General features: G+C 31.3%; 3 protein-coding genes across 3 annotated transcripts; all 3 read left to right on the top strand.

Moving 5' to 3' along the window:
• LOC136980148 (zinc finger BED domain-containing protein 5-like) lies at positions 1-957 on the top strand. Its single transcript, XM_067276194.1, has one exon. It carries the CDS (start codon positions 1-3, stop codon positions 955-957), a length of 957 nt encoding a protein of 318 aa, XP_067132295.1.
• A 73-nt stretch (positions 958-1030) lies between these two features.
• On the top strand, positions 1031-1867 carry LOC136980154 (zinc finger BED domain-containing protein 5-like). Its single transcript, XM_067276205.1, has one exon. The coding sequence runs from the start codon at positions 1031-1033 to the stop codon at positions 1865-1867; it is 837 nt and encodes a 278-aa protein (XP_067132306.1).
• A 600-nt stretch (positions 1868-2467) lies between these two features.
• Positions 2468-19441, top strand: EMC3 (ER membrane protein complex subunit 3). The gene is made up of 7 exons (XM_067276846.1): positions 2468-2703; positions 2806-2863; positions 6277-6475; positions 9205-9286; positions 15802-15881; positions 18290-18372; positions 18536-19441. Exons 1-7 carry the CDS (start codon positions 2555-2557, stop codon positions 18650-18652), a joined length of 768 nt encoding a protein of 255 aa, XP_067132947.1. The 5' UTR covers positions 2468-2554; the 3' UTR covers positions 18653-19441.
• Positions 19442-19535: the final 94 nt, after the last annotated feature.

The following is a 19535-nucleotide window of genomic DNA, read 5'->3' on the forward strand; positions in this document are numbered from 1 at the left end:
ATGGATAAATGGCTAATTAAAATTCCAACTAATAAGTCTGCCACGCCGTCACAACCAAGTTGCAGTGCTTCAAATCCGACTTCTAGCAAAACAAAAAAAAGAAAATATGACGAATCATATTTGCAGTATGGCTTCACATGCTCTTCTCACAACAATGAAGAACAACCAGTGTGCTTAATTTGCAAAGAAGTTTTGGCTGCAGAAAGCATGAAACCGTCAAAACTGCAACGACATTTGAATACTAAACATGCAACGTTATCAAAAAAGCCAATAGAATATTTTGAGCGTCTTTTGCAAACATCAAATAAAGAAAAGAACACTTTGGAGAATTATGTTACTTTGAATGATAAATATCTATTGGCATCGTATGAAGTTTCGTATTTGATAGCAAAAACGAAAAAGCCTTTTACTATTGGAGAGCAACTTTTACTACCTGCAGCTATAAGAATGTCTGAAATTGTTCATGGAAAACAGTATGCTGCTGAAATTAGTAAAATTCCATTATCAAATGACACTGTGTCCAAAAGAATTTCAGACATTAGCAATGATCAATTTCAACAGCTTCTTATGAGGCTTAAAGACAGCTCAAAGTTTGCAATACAACTGGACGAGTCGACAGACATTTCAAATATGGCACAGTTGTTACTTTTTGTAAGATATATTTATGAGGGAAGCATTCATGAAGATATACTGTTTTGTCGTCCTCTGGAAGGTCATACTCGTGGAAAAGATATATATAAAAAAGTAAATGAGTTTTTTGAAAAAGAAGGATTAAATTGGAAAAATTGTGTTGGTGTGTGCACGGACGGTGCTGCAGCAATGACCGGACAAGATCTTGGTTTTACAGCATTTGTTAAAGCTGGAAATGATCATATTACATTTACACATTGTATGATTCACCGAGAGGCACTTGTTGTTAAAAAAAATTGCACCAGAATTAAACACTGTGTTTTTTGATGCAGTCAAAATCATTAACTTTATTAAAAGTCGAGCACTTAATAGTCGATTGTTTAAAAATTTGTGCATTGATATGGATTCGGATTATACAAGTTTATTGCTACATGCTGAAGTTAGGTGGCTATCAAGAGGTCGAAGTTTGAAACGATTATTAACTTTAAAAGATGAAGTTCTTATATTTCTAACAGAGCAAAATTCTAATTTGGCCGATTATTTTCACGATAATTTATGGCTTCTCAAGCTATGCTATTTGGCAGATATTTTTGATAAAATCAATGATATGAATTTATCAATGCAGGGAGTCTGCGTTAATATGTTTATGTTAAAAAATAAACTTGAGGCCTTTGTTAAAAAAATTCTTATATGGAAGAACAGAGTGGAAAGTGGATCGCTCGAAATGTTTCCATTTACTGACGAGTATATAATTAGTAACAATATTTCAAAAAAAGATACTCCTATAACAAAAATTATAGTTAATCATTTGAAGGATATGGAAGTTTACATGCATAGGTATTTTCCCAATGATATCGATACACAACAATGGATTTGCAATCCATTTTCAATTGAAATGGAAGAAATTAATTTTTTAAACTTAAAAGCACAAGAAGAATTTGCCGAATTAACAAGTGATACTACCTTGCGACTCAGATTTTCTCAAGTGCCTGTGCATGAATTTTGGATAGAAATCAAATCAGAATATCCCCTACTATCGGAAATGGCAATGAACAAATTACTGCCATTTTGTACAACATATTTATGTGAATCAGCCTTTTCCACATTAACTTACATAAAATCAAAATACCGTTCAACTTTAATAAACGTTGAAAATTTATTACGATCTGCACTAACTCAAATTGAGCCTAGATTTAATTATTTGTGTAAAAATAAACAATCACATCCGTCACATTAATATTGTTTGATGTTAATAATATGTTTTTATTAAAAAAATTGTTACAAAAGTTTATTTTTTCTATTGAATAAATATATATATAGTTTTATGTCATTCTATTTATTGTGTTTTATTACGACCGATATCCCGTCAACGTTTCCAATTATATATATGTGAAATGAATGGGTACGTATTCTTTAATCCTTATTTTATTTACATTGTAAAATAGTGCGATATTACATCTACATCTACGGTTAATATATATTTCATTATATGGAGGAGGGGGTCGTTTAAAATTTCCTAAGCTTGAAGGGGGTCGCTATATAAAAAAGTTTAAGAAGCCCTGATATAGTCGAAAGTGAGCAGTAAAGACGATTGTGACGCCAGACGTATCCGGTTATAAAAATGGAAGGCCGGCCCCGCATATACTATAGTTAGTGCGGCCATGGTCCTACTCCCTCTTCCAATGCTATATATATTAATCTAATTATTATATTATTTAAAATTTGAAGCTGTAATATATTAATTACAATTTTAAACATTAAACGTTTCATACGAAAATAAATAAATAAAATTAAAACATTCCTGACAATAGGTGGCAGGCGACACGCGACATATCGTTTTAGGTTTTTGTGGAATCTGTCTGCTGTTTACAAGTAATTTTGTGTGTTTAATATTTCAAGCTTCTGAACGTAAATTGACTTAAGTATGACCGATCTACTATTGGATTCTGATATTCGTCTTTGGGTTTTCTTGCCAATCGTCGTAATTACATTTCTGATTGGAATTGTAAGACATTATGTATCAATTTTGCTCTCTTCGACTAAGAAAGTGGAGCTTCAACAAGTCCAGGACAGGTAACCAATGGTTTTCCTACATTTAATATCTATTATAAGCAGAAGGTTTACCAATTTATAAAATTTGAGTGATTATTTAATAATTTCTTTTCAATTTTTCAGTCAAGCAATGATTAGAAGTCGTCTTTTGAGAGAAAATGGAAAGTATATACCTAAACAAGTAGGTTTAATCTATTTTGACATAGATTAATGCAGAATTTATGGATTAACAAAGTAAAATTCACTCTATATAAATAAAAATTGCCATTAAGAATTTAAACATTACAGGCATTGCTTCATTTATTAAATGAACTTCTTGTAATGTTTACTCAATTATTAAAAAATTAATACAGGTTGAATTACACTGACTCTGTTTGTTTATGTTATTTGTAGGAAAACATAAATACTAAAAATGGTTAATGTTACCTATGGTAGCGAACATGGTGGCTCATCTCTGAAACGTGGGGACGCACGTTCTAACCTAACTAACCTAACCTATTCTAATAAATTACCATAACTATTGCCAACCAAATTATTAGAATAGGTTAGGTTAGGTTAGGTTAGGTTAGAACGTGCGTCCCCACTGTTTCAGAGATGAGCCGCCATGTTCGCTACCATAGGTAACATTAACCCTAAAAACTTTTATAAATAAAATATGGTAAATGTTACTGCTTGGATATGGGAATAATTACAATAATAAGTCTAATTATTTACAAAACTGTTTTGAAATTTATCAAAAATGGGGTATCTACATAACCAGGAGAAAATACGGGGTGTCTCAAAAGTCTCTGTACGGCAACATAAATCAAGCTTACCGGTGGCCAAATGAATAAAACCATTGAATGCTGGTTTGTGCCTGAACCAATGGCTGGCCACCGTGTGGTGTTCTGGGTTTTCTTCGTATGCCTAACACCCAAACAGAATCCAGTTTCCACATAGGAAGTCTTGCTAGAAGTTATCCCATTGGCAGATCACCCGTGTGTTCTGTTGCCTTACTCCATCAATCCACTGACACAAATCTTTAATGTTGACATTTTAATGTTTTATGAATAAAGTTACATTTTACCTTTCTGTGTATAGAAACTTTTGGGACACCCTGTACAATTCATTCTCCTTTAATGTAAATTGTTAATAGGTACACATTTTCCAGTTTGGTAAGTTATAAAATATTGGAATTTAATACATAATTACATAAAAGAAATCACATCAATTAATAAATTAAAAAAAAACTATTAATAACCTTTATATTCAAAGCAAATTAATTAATACTAATTTTAAATGTTAAAGCGATATTCTTTTCCAAGAGTTAAAGTTCTACCATTGTTAAAAGGGCATCTGGAAGAGGTCCTCAATTATGATGTCCTTCAATCTTAAATATTGTATTAAAAATAACTGGATAAATAAATAAAACATGTAATGATTCATAATGAAGTAATCAAATTTTTTTAATAGTTTATTTACAATTTTTTTTTTCACACACTGCCCAGTGATGCATATTGTGACAGTTATGTACAGATATCCCTTGATTAATGCAGTTAATTAATCCCTTGATACTACTGCATATATCAAAATTGTGTTAATCAAATACGGTATCTATGTTAAGTAAAAATGGCTGGTAAAGCCACATTAATTAAAACTTTGCTGCATATATAAAGGAATTTCCACAATTAATTTCGCACTTTAAGCAAATTCTGCAATACGCAAAACCACATTAAACAAAGGATACCTGTACTCTGTTCTATGAAAAATGTATCTTCTCAGTCTATAAAATGAGCTGAAGGAGTTGTGATTTGTCATTCTGTAAATTTAATGCCATGTATCACTCATATTGTGCAACATCATCTGCATGTTGTGCTGATTGCAGATGGCAACAAAATGGGTCCGTGTCTTGGTGATTTAATTTGTGTCCACTTCAGTTTTGCCTTTTGTCTTTGTCTTTTGTCTTGGCAATTTTGTTTTTGTGTCCACTAAGCTGACCAATGCTGATAAAATCTCTTTTTCTCCTGGATAGATAGTTCTACATATATTTCTAGATGACAATGAGTAAATTCAATTTCTTATGACATACCTTCAAGCAATAAAAGGGTATTTAAATATCCAAATGTCTAGACCTGGTACTTCTTGGCCTACTGAGACCCTTGTACCATATACCCAAACCCAACCAACTAACCCTTCGGTAGATATTTAAGTGGACACCCTGTATATGTGGTATTTTTAATGCTGTGTAAATTTCATAAATTTATCACACACAAAATTTTTGTTTTCTAAAATGTTTTCAATTTGTATTATTTTGGTTATTCTGGCCATGGATATTCTTTGCATCACACAAACTTCCATTTCAGGAATGTAAATTTTTTCAATCTCAATATAGAAGCAGTTAAAAAATAAAGGTTTTTCAATGTATGCTAAATTAATTAGTATATTTTGATTCTCATGTAAAGTTTGTTTTTTAGTTGAAGCTGATTCCAGATCTATTTATAGAATTCTTCCTTTTAACAATTGGAAATTATCAGTATTATAAAGTACTGCAATTAGCCAATTAACCTACTGTGTTGCAACAAATTTTGGAAGCAGTTAAGATCAAAAAATATTTTTAGCTCTTATACATAGCATGTTAGAAAAAGAAATAACTCTTAGATTTAAATTAATTTGAATATTATTTAAAATTTGAAAGAATACAATACACAGATAAATTTTGAAAGTAAAGATACTAAATACAAATATTTTTTTATTATTGCTATTATGTTTATTTATAGGGTTCAGAGACATTTGGTTTCTTTTGACATATATTATTGAAATTTCTTCTTGTGTCTGCTTACCATGGATTAAATTGCTCTCCAGTATTGTGCATACTGTATGGACTTATCTTTTACCTTGAATGGGTCAGATTTGGTACAAAGGGCAGGTTTCAGTATACTCTTAGATAGTCTGTGGTTTGACATTCTCCACATTCAGAGTCAATAATATATCCCCATTTTTAAGATTACTTTCTGACCTTCCAACTCCAGTGTGAAGATGATGTAAAGTTTACCAGATGAGTCAGTCTGAATTATAACCAGATAGATGATAGTTGTTCTTTTGGTTGGATAGAAGTACCATCTACTCATCAAAATTCAGTCTCATGCCAGAGACTGAATCTTGCCTTCTCTTATTGTTAAGCATTTTGTGTGATTGAATTTTAGTAATTGTGTATGGGCATTTTGGTAATGGTAATTGCAGCATGTGAAAAGTGACTTTGTTAGTGTTTCTGATGAACAATTAAATTAATTATATAGCTGCCTTTAACATGAAAGCCTCAACTCATATTCAGATAGATCCATTTTGAATTAAACTAAATATATTGTTTTATACTTTTTCTGTATTTGAGAAATAGTTTTGGAATGTGTATTTTTCAGGGATGTTTTCTTCTATATGCTTTTTAAAAAGATTTATTGTTTAGAGTCCGAAAGGTAATGTTGGAACAAAGAAGCACTCAACATAACTTAAGTTGATCATTCATTTTCAAATACAGAATTGTTTAAGATCTGCATTTATAATTTATTAGTATTTAATTAAATGTATCAGAATTTACTTATATTTGCTTATTAATTTTAGGCATTTTTAATGAGAAAGCACTTTTTCAACAATGAAGAAACAGGCTACTTTAAAACTCAGAAACGTTCTCCTACTATGCAAAATCCAATGACAGATCCAACAATGATGACTGATATGTTGAAAGGAAATCTCACTAATGTACTGCCAATGATTTTGATTGGCGGATGGATTAATTGGACATTTTCAGGATTTGTGACTAGTATGTAAATGTTTACCATTACTGCTATTACTGTTGTTTCACATTTTTTACAATATGACTAAGTCAGTGGCATAGCGTAGTGGGGGCGGCAGGGACGGCCCGCCCCGGGCAGCACTTATAGGGAGCAGCAAAATTTCACAATAAATAATAATATCTTGTAAAAATACCTAAATAAGGGGGCGGTGAAATTTTCCTCCGCCCCAGGCAGCTGACCCCCACGCTACGCCACTGGACTAAGTATTTGTTCTTCATTAATTTGAAATTATTAATAGATTGAATAAGTAAAGGATAAATATTACTTGATGTAATATTTGAATTGAAAACTATTTTAACAAACTTTAGCAATATTTTTATCTGCTGCAGTTAAAAATTATTAAGTGCAACAAATATGAATCTATATAAATTAAAGTAATAGATTTTTGAAATGTTTTAATAGAATTTTAGATTATTTTTTATCATCTATAATATATTAAGTGTTAATAATTTAAACACATTTTATATAATATAACCATTTTAGAATTAAATAAAATAAAAATGTTTACAACCTTTATTCTGCTATGGTTTTAATGTTACTGATTAATCAATAATTATTACATAAATATTCAGCTTTCTCTTTTTTAAATTCATTCAAAAGAAATGCATTTAAAATTTCAGGTAATGTTTATAGAAAATGCTTACTCATTTAATTTAGTTCATAATTTTATTAAGTACAGTGGACCTTCGTTATAGCGCTGCTCACTATACCATGCACTCGGTTATCGCGCAGGTGAGGTTTGCGACGCGATAAGCTCAAACATGTTTATACGGGTCTGTGCAGTGTTAGTGAGTAGCACATTTTATTGTTACTGCATATTGAGTTCCTGAATGTATTTTGAATAGTGTTTAATTATTGTATGCATGATGAGTAAAATAAAAGCTTACAGTGTGAAAGAAAAGCTTGACATTATTGCTAAAGTAAAGAGGTGAATTGTGTTACACCGTGCCGCTCGGTATAACGCGGGTGTTGTTTCCCACCCGACATGCATGTTATATCAAGGGGTCCACTGTATAATTTATTAACACAGCATTGCATAAGTTGTGGCATTATACAGCTTATTCAATGCAATAGTCAATATTTCAAACTCTACAACTACTTTGTAGTATCTTCAGTAAGAACTCTTTTTGTATTCAAAATCTTTTTAATACAAAGTATTACTGGTAAAGTGGTAAATTTTACAAAATGAAAATTTTAAAATTTTCTTTCTTCATAAAGGGAATCCTGTGCAAGCATCCAACAGGAACTCTTTTTCTTTCCCTATTTTGCCTTTTGTAGATTTCAGGCTCATTGATTATAGCCAATCAGCATTTTGTTTAATGATTCACTAGAGCAGTGATTCTCAACCACTGTGCCACGGCACTTTAGTGTGCCGTGAGATTTTTGAAGTGTGCCGCCACTACAAATACCCATACATAAGCGACATCAGACAAGTGGTTCAATTAGTTCTACCTACTAAAGGCGTGTTTGGAAATTGTAATCGGTGTTACTGATAACTGCCGGTAGTTACCAAGGCGTTTAGAAAACTTTGACCTAAATAACCAACTGTGTTTAAAAATCACTGTTATGACGTCATCGGTTGTCCTGCAGTACTTACCGGAGTAACCATGTGTGCCGCCAAATTTTTAAATTATTAAAAGTGTACCGTGACGAAAAAGGGTTGAGAATCACTGCACTAGAGTAATGTAGGCAATTTACCTTCTCAAGAAAAGGGACTTAATGTTTATTCAAACTGAGTGGTTGTTGATAGTTTTTGAGTGTGCCCTTCTTTGGCAGTATCATAACTATTTCACAGTAGACAGTAAAATTAGGACCTCAGATTATCATGATTAAAATTGTCCAGTAAAAGCTTTCATATTCAATGTATTTTGTTTTGTCAACTAAAATCATTATTGTGCTCTAGATGTTATGTTAAAAAGCAAATTTCCAAACTGTCCAGAATAATGCTGTTATATGATACTTTAAATATCGTAAAGAACTGTAAAGTAATAATTTAAAAGATAAATTACATTAACTACATTTATGGTTTAAATAAAAATGTTTGATGCTACTGTTTTTAACGTATAAAAATATAAATATACATAAAAATGTATCCAAATAAATAAATATTTGACTTCAAAAATTATTAGTCTACCTATTAATTCAAATTTACTGGTATAAAATATCAAATTACTAGTATAATTACTGATGCATTTTCTCTCTGATTACCAGTAAACTGTTTACTAGAAATGTAATTCCTAGTTCATTCTATATAGTTTGTACATGTGAAATTTTTGTCTAAGGATCCAATTCCTTTCCTTTTTTTTATGTTTATAATATTCTAACAATAATACTTCTTAGTCCTTTCTTCATTTTTTAATATTTTTACTGCTGTTTTCTATAATATCCAAATTACTTGCTATTCTAAATATATACTTTATTATTTTATTCAGGCTTTTCATTTCAGAACAAATCTTAATTCTTTTTAAGCAAATACTTGAAGACTAATATTTTGTAAGGATATGGAAAACATTTTCTTTCTTAGAAGTGGACCTACACGTTGCATTTGTAAATTACTTTAAGGAATTATTATGCAAATTTATACTATTATTTAAAATTTATAAATATAGTAAAAACTTTATATCAGTAACAGTAAAATGATGAAATGATCTTTTACTAAAGATTATTTTAAGTATTTATTCATTTTTCCTTACAGCTAAAGTTCCCTTTCCATTAACTTTACGTTTCAAACCAATGTTACAACGAGGAATTGAATTAATGTCATTGGATGCATCATGGTAATTATTTTTAATAAATAATTTATTATTATTATAATAATAATGATTTACAGACTAATTTTAGATTGACAATGTGAATAACAGTGTGCTTGAAAGTAATTCAATCACTGGTAGCTCTTGGTGCTTACAAAGGCCTTTAATTGTTTTATTTAATAGTTTGGAGAGGAAAAAGCCATACACATGCAAGATGTTTGATGTACTCTAGGCTTACAGATTTAATTTGATTCAAAAATAATCTTTTTGCTAAAAATTGTGAAATGTTGATGGAAGTTAATAGAAGAGTTACAGTCTGGGAAGGCAAAGTGTTATGTAATATGTACTGTACCTGAAGAAGTTTTCCATTGGCAATGCCAATAGCCCTCACATATAACATACTGTTCCTCTTATCTGTTGGTATGATATTTTTCCTTCAAACTATTTAATAGAAATAATTAAGAAAGACCTATGTAATGCCATTATTTCATATTCAATACTAATCAAATTCTGCAAAAATAAAAGTTTTATTTAATAACAAACTTGATAATTACTTTAAATACCAAACAAACATCTGACTTCTTTATCAAACTACTTAAGGCTAATTAATCAAAAAGTAATTCGGTTAGAGGTATTGCGTGAAAGAAATCTTCTTTCCACAAACGTTTTCGAGCTTTCCAAACAGCTCTTCTTCAGGTAGAGAAAAAAGGTTCCGACGAAATACTTCGAAAAAAGACGAAAAAAGAACGTAGACATTTAAATAAAAACGGAATCTAAAAATAGAATGCAGATGTTTAAACAAAAATTACGGAACTCGCATATCAAACGAACATTAAGGTGGACATGCGCATTCGTGCGCCGATGTTGCTATTTATAGATCGTTGTTTATGAGGGCCTGCCACGCTATAGAAAGATTAATCTCATCCTTCCGATTTATACATGTGGTCCGATGGTTAGCCTTACAGATGGATATAGCTTCCCGCCATTTTAGTTGGTCCAGCGTGGTGGACTAGTCGATAGAGTTAGAGATTTGCAAACTCCTTGGCAAAACGCCTTGCATTGGGCAACGTAGTGGTCGATTCCCCGGACACACCAAGACTTTTTGCATTTGCCAAAACACACAAAATGGGCCAACAATTACGTCCAATAGTCGATAAAATCAGAGCTCCCACAAGAAAATTGGAGAAAGCCATTCATAACCTACTTTCTCCCCACCTCAAGGACTACCCATACACCATCGATAACCCAGTTGAGCTCATCCACCTCCTTCGGGTTGTGCCTTCGACGCCGCAGTATATTACCGTGCTAGACTTTAAATCTATGTACCCGTCGGTGGAGCTCCCTCCAGCTTTTTGCTCCCTTAGGGACATTTTGCTTAATTTGACTCAAGATCAAGCATTACACCACCAAGTCATTGACTTAGCCCATCTGATCTGTTATAATTCTATCTTTGCGTTCGACGGAGAGGTCTACAAACAACAAAGAGGAGTCCCCATGGGTAGCCCAGTATCTGGGGACCTATGCGAAATGGTCGTTAGGCAACTGGAACAAAAAATACTTCCGCTGTTCCTCCCGAACATCTTACTCTATAGGAGGTATGTGGACGACATCCTCATCATGTGGAGGACAATACCTGACATCTCTAACTTCGTACAAACCGTTAACGATAATCCCTACGGCCTAACGCTGGAAATGGAACAATCTAGCAATACTGAGGTCCATTTTTTGGATATAAACATTAAAGTAGAAGGATCCGCCATCGTCACGTCGGTATACCGTAAACCTTATGCCGACCCTATATACATACCGGTAGGTTCATCTGACCCATTCACCTACAAGGCTGCAGCATTTAATACTTTGATTAAAAGGGCCTTTTCCCACTCGTCCACCACGCAAGCCCTCAACACCGAATTGAATTATATCAAGAGGATAGCAGCCAAGCACGGTTACCATGGTCTGACACACCGTCTAATTGAGCGACTTCAACGCTCACAATACGCACCCACTACGCGTACGAGGACCAACACTGACCAGGATGAACGTACACGCCTCCCAGTCACCTTTAACCCATATGTTAAAGCGATATACGCTGAGATCGCTGGAAAACAACAACTACAAATAGCCTATAGAAGAGGCCCGACAATCTACGACATCCTCAGAAATGAAAAAGGCAGTCCAGTCCGTGGCAGGCTTCCTGGCGTGTACTCTATCCCGCTGAAAGATAACAGATGTAACGAGAGCCTTGTATATATCGGCTCAACCAAGCGATCTTTAAATACCAGAGTGCAAGAACATCAGGCGGACCTTCGGCACGGGCGGTACACCACGGCCCTAACCACCTTTGCATCTGATCCCGATATAGAACCGGAGTTCGACAAAGCTGACATCATCGACACTACGCCCCACCTGGACCAACTAAAATGGCGGGAAGCTATATCCATCTGTAAGGCTAACCATCGGACCACATGTATAAATCGGAAGGATGAGATTAATCTTTCTATAGCGTGGCAGGCCCTCATAAACAACGATCTATAAATAGCAACATCGGCGCACGAATGCGCATGTCCACCTTAATGTTCGTTTGATATGCGAGTTCCATAATTTTTGTTTAAACATCTGCATTCTATTTTTAGATTCCGTTTTTATTTAAATGTCTACGTTCTTTTTTCGTCTTTTTTCGAAGTATTTCGTCGGAACCTTTTTTCTCTACCTGAAGAAGAGCTGTTTGGAAAGCTCGAAAACGTTTGTGGAAAGAAGATTTTTTCACGCAAATTACACCGGTAACAGGTTCGGTATTTAGTATTTCATTCCCGGTGTCCGAGTGAAGATGTAATTCTTTATCAAACTACTTAAGGCTAATTAATCAAAAAGTAATTCGGTTAGAGGTAGGTGATTAAGTTATCATCTCATGTCATATTCAGTAATTAAAAATAAATAAATTTAATTTAAAATATACTATAAAAAAGGATCAGTCTGGAGTAGGACTCAAACCTACAACTCCTGCTTATCATGCATATACATTGCCAGTTATGTTACCTGGACTTACATCTGATCTTTACTTCCAGACTAAGTAATTTAGATATGAACATATTTTCAATTTGCATTTAAATTGTTGGGTTGGTTGGTTTTGTTTTTATACGTATACCATGCTGGGATAAAAAACAAAAGTCAGCTGATAGCCATGAAAGGCTGAGGTCACTAATTCACCTCTAGTTGGTTCCTTGATTGACCATTATTGTTATATCTAAATTAATTAATTGATTAATCTGAAAGTGAAAATCAATGAAGGCCTGGGTAGCATAATTGGCAACATACCTGCATGCTAAACAAGAGTTGCAGGTTTGAGTCCTGCTCCAGGCTGATATTTTCTTCTAGAATATTCTAGATTAAGTTTATTTATTTCTAATTATTAAATTTAACATGAGATGATGACAGCCACCATCTTATGTTAAATTTTTCATAACTAGTCTATTTTTTCTTTGTTTATTTTTTAAAGTAATCTCTAAAGGTCTGTATTTAGTTTTTTTTTTTTTCTTTTTCTTTGAGAATGCTACAAAAAGCATTTCATATCAAAAAGTAGCAAAATTTTTGAAGACTGCTATGAAAGCGGAAATGAATTTTATTGAGTCATCAGCAGCATTATTCACGGTTTTACTGATAAATTTTAGCATGATGAACCTGATATACAAGTTGTATATTGATATGGTTTAGCTTTTTCAAACTTCAGCTGGATATGCATGCAAGTCTGCTATATTAAAAGAACTGAAAAAGATGTCCAGACATGTTAATGCAAAAGAATTGTTTGCAGATTTAAGTTTGTGTCCTCTTGAAGAAATTACTTTCACATGTGCAGTGAAAGCTACATTAAAGGATTGGAACAAGTGCATGCAAAGAGGTTCTTAAAGGATGTCCAGTCACACGATATTGCAGACAGTAGATATGTCACACAAAAAAGGAACATTATGTTCTAAGCTACTTTGGTCCATGAGACTCAACTGAATTGAAAAAAAATGCAAGAAGTGAGCATGTCATCATCACCATTGCAAGAATCCTGTCAATTGAAATTGATGGTCCTGTTAGATGAATGGAAGCTCATTCAACTGGAAAAACCAAATAATACTAGGACATTATCATATGAATATGTTCTGGGATGAAATATGCAGAAAGTGTACAGAGGATGATTATAGTTACATCTTGTGCATTTGCCAAAGATTATACATGCAGTACTAACTTTGTATCACAGTAAAGCTGATGTAGAATACCAATTTTCTGTTTCTGGCTGGGTTTTAACAGAAGGCAAATTACATATAGAAAGAACACCCAATTAACTAAGATAGTTTTAAAACAACTCCCATCTAGTGCATATTTTAAAAAACTTATTGCCCCAGCACAAGGTACATGTAAGTGTTACCAGAGTTTTCTTGAAGACTATGTAATTTTAATGCATTTTGCCTAAAAATACGGCAAATCCGGGCTGTGAGGTGGCCACAAAATGGCAGAGAGGGCGGATTACTGTAAAAGGGACAACTGAAGAACAGAAGAAAAAAAAATGAAATTGATAATTTGAGGCAGGAATGAAAAGAGAAGTAAGAAAAGGAAAAAAATTGAAACCACAGAACTTGCATTAATCAAAAAGAAAATGGATCACAAACAATGATGAGACATATGAGATACAATGTTTCAAGAAGCAATAGAGATGCTGCAAAAATTCATAGCCAAAAACAACATGAAAGAAATAAAATTGGAAAAAGACATGCTTGAAAGAGTGAAGAAAATTCAAGGTAATGGAATATAAAAAAAAATAAGAAAGTAAACAGTTTTCACAATGTTCTTGATAATGGAAAATCTGATTTAATACTTTCCAGAGTGGGATGTAAGCCCTTGTGAAGGCCTGTGCAGACTGGGGTTATTTGGTTGTTTTCAAAAAATTATAAAAATGAACTCATAATAATCATGTCATGATATTTTGGGTTTGTTTGTTTGTATTTTTGTTAACATGAAACAATAAACAGAATAAGTATATATAATATATAATAGTATGATGATTACATTGACAGAACTTAAATAAGATTTATTTTCTTTGGTTTCAACATCTACGAGTATGTATTTCTGACCTGGGATTTTACAAAATATCAAGATATCAAATAAAGTGTTCCACATAGCGTGGAAAAAATAATTTCTTTGTTAAACATACTCTCTATATCAACTATAGACGAATCTAAGCCATCTAGCTCCACAGAATAACACAAAAAAACTGGGAACAAGTGAAACTCATCTGTAGACTGGAAAATGTTAATTAATGCTTCTTTTCTAAGAAGCCTAAAACATAAGCAACAGTTAAAGCATAGAAACTGAAAGTGATATATAACTATAGGAATTCAGATTCTGTGATTTTTACATATTTATGATCAGAAAATCATTTGGAGTGAAAATCTTGTATAGTAATACAGAACAGTATTACTATACAAGTTAGATGTCTGAATTAACTATAAGTACACCAAAAATCCAGCATGTAATAAGTAAATTAATGATAAAACAAATGTTTTCTACCATTTTTAATGATCATCTTTAAGTTAAAATTGCTCTACAAAAGTATGAAATGAAAAAGAATATGATTAAAAACGGTCCCATAAACAATAATTGGAACATTTTCAAATTCTCATATCTTTTCACAATGAATGTATCTCAACATTATATATAATAAGCCATACAATAAGCCATTCCACCAGCACTCAGGACAGAGATGAAGAACTCTGCCACATTTTCTGTTTGGCATCTCAACACGGATACTCATGGTTAATCTTGTCAAGGGTCTTGTCTAACATCAACCAATACACAGCTTCTAGAAAGATAAAATATACAAGGCCATCACTTAACATCAAAAGGCTTTGTCATCTATAAAGTGATAGTTAAAGCTAACAACATACACATCACTTACAGGAGGAGTTTTTCCATTACTCAGGAACGCCAGCAGAGGAATTGGTGTCTGACTAATATTTATCAGATATCTATTCCTGTGCTGGAAAGTGGCCCTTTCCAGCACTTTACTATTAGGATATAAATCTTAATAATAAAGTTATTTAGAAAACTCCTGCAATTTGAAAAGAATGGCTAAAGACATATTTTAGTAACATAGACATATGTTTAATGAAAAGATTTGACTTGAATTCATACTTTGTTTTAATAGTTTAAATAATAATCTCAATATAAAAATTGTAATGCTAAAAATGTTTTAAATAATGACATTAGGATATGTAAATTATTGTTACTGTTTTGTTTTATTAATAATAAAGATTTTACAGCTGCCATAAATTTAAATCACTTAATGTAAAGTGCTTTTTAAAGACTTTTAAAGTATGACCTATTTATTCGTAATTTTATAATAGTCACAATAATTTATAATGGAAATTTTTGTTTTATTTAGTGTATTTAGATTAATAATTCACCCAGAAATATAAAAAAGTTGTTTTATATTATGCTGTTTATATATATTTGTACATGAATATTCAATATTTTTAAAGATTATTTCATATTTATAATAGGGTCAGCTCAGCTTCTTGGTATTTCTTGAATGTGTTTGGATTGAGAAGCATCTATGCTCTTGTTCTTGGTGAAAATAATGGTAATGTTATTTTGTATCACAATTTCATTAAAAAAGTTTTTATTTTGATGATGATTATTGTTTATGTTTTGGTTATTATTAAATTACATTAAAGTAAATAATTTTCAAGTTATCTTTACATCAGACATGCTTGTTAGATTTTTTGTTTTTGTATTTTTGATTAATCTATTTCTGGTTAATTCAAAATTATTAAATTTTGAGAAATTTATAAAAGCATATATTTTTCCTCCTCCAAATAAAAATGTATTATGTGAATAGAATTGGTAAAATGTGTAGAAAATTCTGCTTTCTACTGAAGTCATCACTAAAATAGCATATTTTTTGTGAAGCGGTAGTTTTATACAGTATGAAAATTTGTTATTTTTAATTCATAAAGGTCCTAATCATAACATATAAGATTGATATCATTAACATTTGAAGTCAAGTTGACAAATACATTAAAAATAATGGCTATTTGTTTAATGTAACAATTTCCATGATGGCACTATTATCTGCATAATTATTTTTCTGAATTTCTAAAATTTATTTATTATTAATGTAATTGTAGAGAATCTAATATCACTACAGGTCCACTTAAAATCCTCTTCAAGTGAGAAGAATTCAAAAAACTCTTTAATCTTATCAAATTTTTTGTTATTCCTTACATCATTCAAATCTCTCGTTATCCATTATGGCATTCGAAATTTAAAAGATTTTTTTTTTTTCACTTTTAAGTTTTAAACTTTAACATTCTTAAAAGCTAAACACGTACAATAAATAAAAGAACATATAAATATAAATCCAGCAGTATATATCGTAGAGTAATTGATATATAACATAGATTATACTGTAGATAACTTATTAATAGTCTTTCAGCTAAAACCCTTTTAGGCTGTACTTCTCCATACTTTTTACAACTCTTTTTTATTACTTTTACAGCTGCTTGTAAAGAGATTAGATTTGGGCTGACAAGACTGCACTCAGTGGGGTCCAATATCACTACGATAATTATACAGTGAAACCTCTATTAACCCCAACCCTAATCCCAAATAGCAGACACCTGTACTTAACAGACATTTTTACAATCTCCAGACTTCAAATAGGACATCTATAATATTTACCTCTAAATAGCAGACACTCTAAACTGTATGTTCCCAACTTTTTTGGCCTACCACCCCTTTTCAGAAAAAAAACACATCAACTCCCGTTTTTAAAATCAATAACGTAATCCATAGTTTTCCAACTTTTTTGGGTCATAGCCCACTTTTTCAAACAATGATTCGACGGCACCCCTTCTTAGGCAAAGTATACTATATTATATATTGAAAAACAAGGACAGATTTTTAAAATTACTTAAAATTTTTAAAATTTATATTTAATTTTTTATAAATTTTCTGATATTGAGGGTTCTGTTTGGCATTTCTTGGTGTTGAAGTTTGTATTAAGCTGTAATAGTGAGAATACTTTTGTTTATTGTGTGGTGTTAATTTTGTTCCAGGTTTTAATTATTTTATCATTTACTGTGCTTAAAGTCTATAATTTGAGACAAGAATTGATCATTTTAGAGTTGGAAGGATGGCTTCTCATACTCTAGTGTACTTCCACTAGTTTAAAAACTAAATATTATTAATTTACCTGGAAAAATATTGTCTAGAATGTATCCAAATTGTTTTATGGAAACAGATTCTAATGATGAATATATTGGAGACACAGAAACAACTAATCAGGACAATGCTAAATAAAATAATCAATTTATAGGTTTCTTCAAGGACATGAAGAAACCTAATATTAAATCTGAAGACACTGAAGGCTGAATTTTCAGTATTTGAAGTAACTAATAAAAGAACAAAGAATTTAGATTTATTTGATTCCCGGAAATCAATAAAATGAAATTCAGTTTTCGGTGAGAGAGTATTTTTCTATTTCATGCAATTTTGTATCTAGATGAGCAGAGAATTAGGAATGGAAAATTTTATGAAACTCTATTGTGTAAAATGAAATTTTGATACGTTTTTTTGGCTGTTAAATTAAAATCATGCCATTTGAATATTGTGCAAATTGGGTTCCCAACCTTTTTTGTGTATTGATTATTGATTCCCTTTTAAGGATATTTTCCATCGATCATTAATTCTTCAATCGGTTAAAATATTATTCGAGTCTATACAATATGTATCTAATTTGCTCATCCACTCCCTTTCAAACTTTCATTCTGTTGGGAAATTCTAGTGTAAATTGTGATTAGGTGTTGCGAGTTAAGATTTCATAAAATTGATATACTTTTGGTTTTAATTTTGTATATATTAGATTTGATTAACTAAGAAAAATGAAGTCTTATTCAAAAGTATGAATTACTTTAAGAATTAAATCGACGAAAACTTTTTAAATATTTTAATCGCTATAATAATGTCGTCGTTACACTTTTATACCAGCCGCCGATCAAACCCGTGCCATGCAGGATCAGATGTCCGGAGCCGCCATGGCCATGCCACCGGATCCAAAACAGGCATTCAAGGTAGCCGTTATAAAAAAAATTTTTTTATATAAAAGTAACCGATTATTTATATACTTATCACTTTTTAAATATTTCTTTCGAGTTTTTCTAAAAATTAGATTCCGTAAACGTTAGTACAGTTTGTTTATAAACAAATGAAAACATATTTCACTTTACCTAACAGGCGGAATGGGAAGCATTGGAAATTTGCGAACATCACTGGGCTCTTAAGAACATTGAAAATGAAATTTGTGGTTTATCCAGTCATCAAGATGGAACAATCACTAACAAAAATGATTAATTTTATGATTATTCAGAAATTTATATATATATCATTATTTAACATGTATAAATAATGTACAGTTAAATGAAATAAACAATTTGTTTTGTTTTAAAATATTTCTTTTTTTATTTAAAAATTGTTTCTTACTTTCAAACTTTGTATATTCTGAAAAGAAAAAAAAAAAATTATTTTTATTAATTGGCACAAATAAGATCTTTTTATTGTTAAACTCAGGAAAATATTCTTATAAATATCATAATTGTATGGATCATTGTATCATTGAAATGTTAGTAGCATAAAAACATTCTAGTATTAACTTTTCTTATAGGAAAATTTATTATATAAATACGTATTTGTAATTTTTAGTATTTTTATGTTATTTGTTTAAAATAGTTTGTAGAAAAAGACATTTAGTGTCATAAGATTTTTACATATAACTACATTTTAAACAGACATTCAAAAATTGTTGTTAATAAAACTTTTATAAATTATTATATATATAATCTTATATAATTTAAATTGTATAAGAAATAAAAGCCTAAAAGTTAGGTTTTTAAAAAAATATATTAAAAATTGACAGTGGCGTGGCGAGGGGGTGTATCGTGCACCGGGCGCCACTCGCAGAGGGGCGCCCGAACGGTCTCCGAGACAAACTATACGTGTTTCTGGAGGGGGAGAGGGGCGCCAATAAAGTGTCGGGTGCCAGTTACGTTCGCTACGCCACTGAAAATTGAAGTAATTTGAAAAATTATAAATGTTAACAACAAAGTTGTCTTTTATGGTGAATTAAAATCCTTTATGTATTTAGTTTTTTGAAGTTTTTTCTTGTGTGTTCTCTTATAATTTTAATAATTTAACCAACTAATTGTGTATATTTAGTAATTAAAAGGGTAGATTGAAA

Source organism: Centruroides vittatus, unplaced genomic scaffold, assembly GCF_030686945.1.
Source record: "Centruroides vittatus isolate TY-2023 unplaced genomic scaffold, ASM3068694v2 contig_1159, whole genome shotgun sequence".
Lineage (NCBI taxonomy): Eukaryota > Metazoa > Arthropoda > Arachnida > Scorpiones > Buthidae > Centruroides > Centruroides vittatus.

Coding starts and splice junctions, on each gene's coding strand:
- LOC136980148 (XM_067276194.1), top strand. CDS start 1: ATGGATAAATGGCTAATTAAAATTCCAACTAATAAGTCTGCCACGCCG.
- LOC136980154 (XM_067276205.1), top strand. CDS start 1,031: ATGGATTCGGATTATACAAGTTTATTGCTACATGCTGAAGTTAGGTGG.
- EMC3 (XM_067276846.1), top strand. CDS start 2,555: ATGACCGATCTACTATTGGATTCTGATATTCGTCTTTGGGTTTTCTTG. Junction 6,476..9,204: donor ATTTTCAGGATTTGTGACTA/GTATGTAAATGT, acceptor TTTTCCTTACAG/CTAAAGTTCCCTTTCCATTA. Junction 9,287..15,801: donor ATGTCATTGGATGCATCATG/GTAATTATTTTT, acceptor TATTTATAATAG/GGTCAGCTCAGCTTCTTGGT.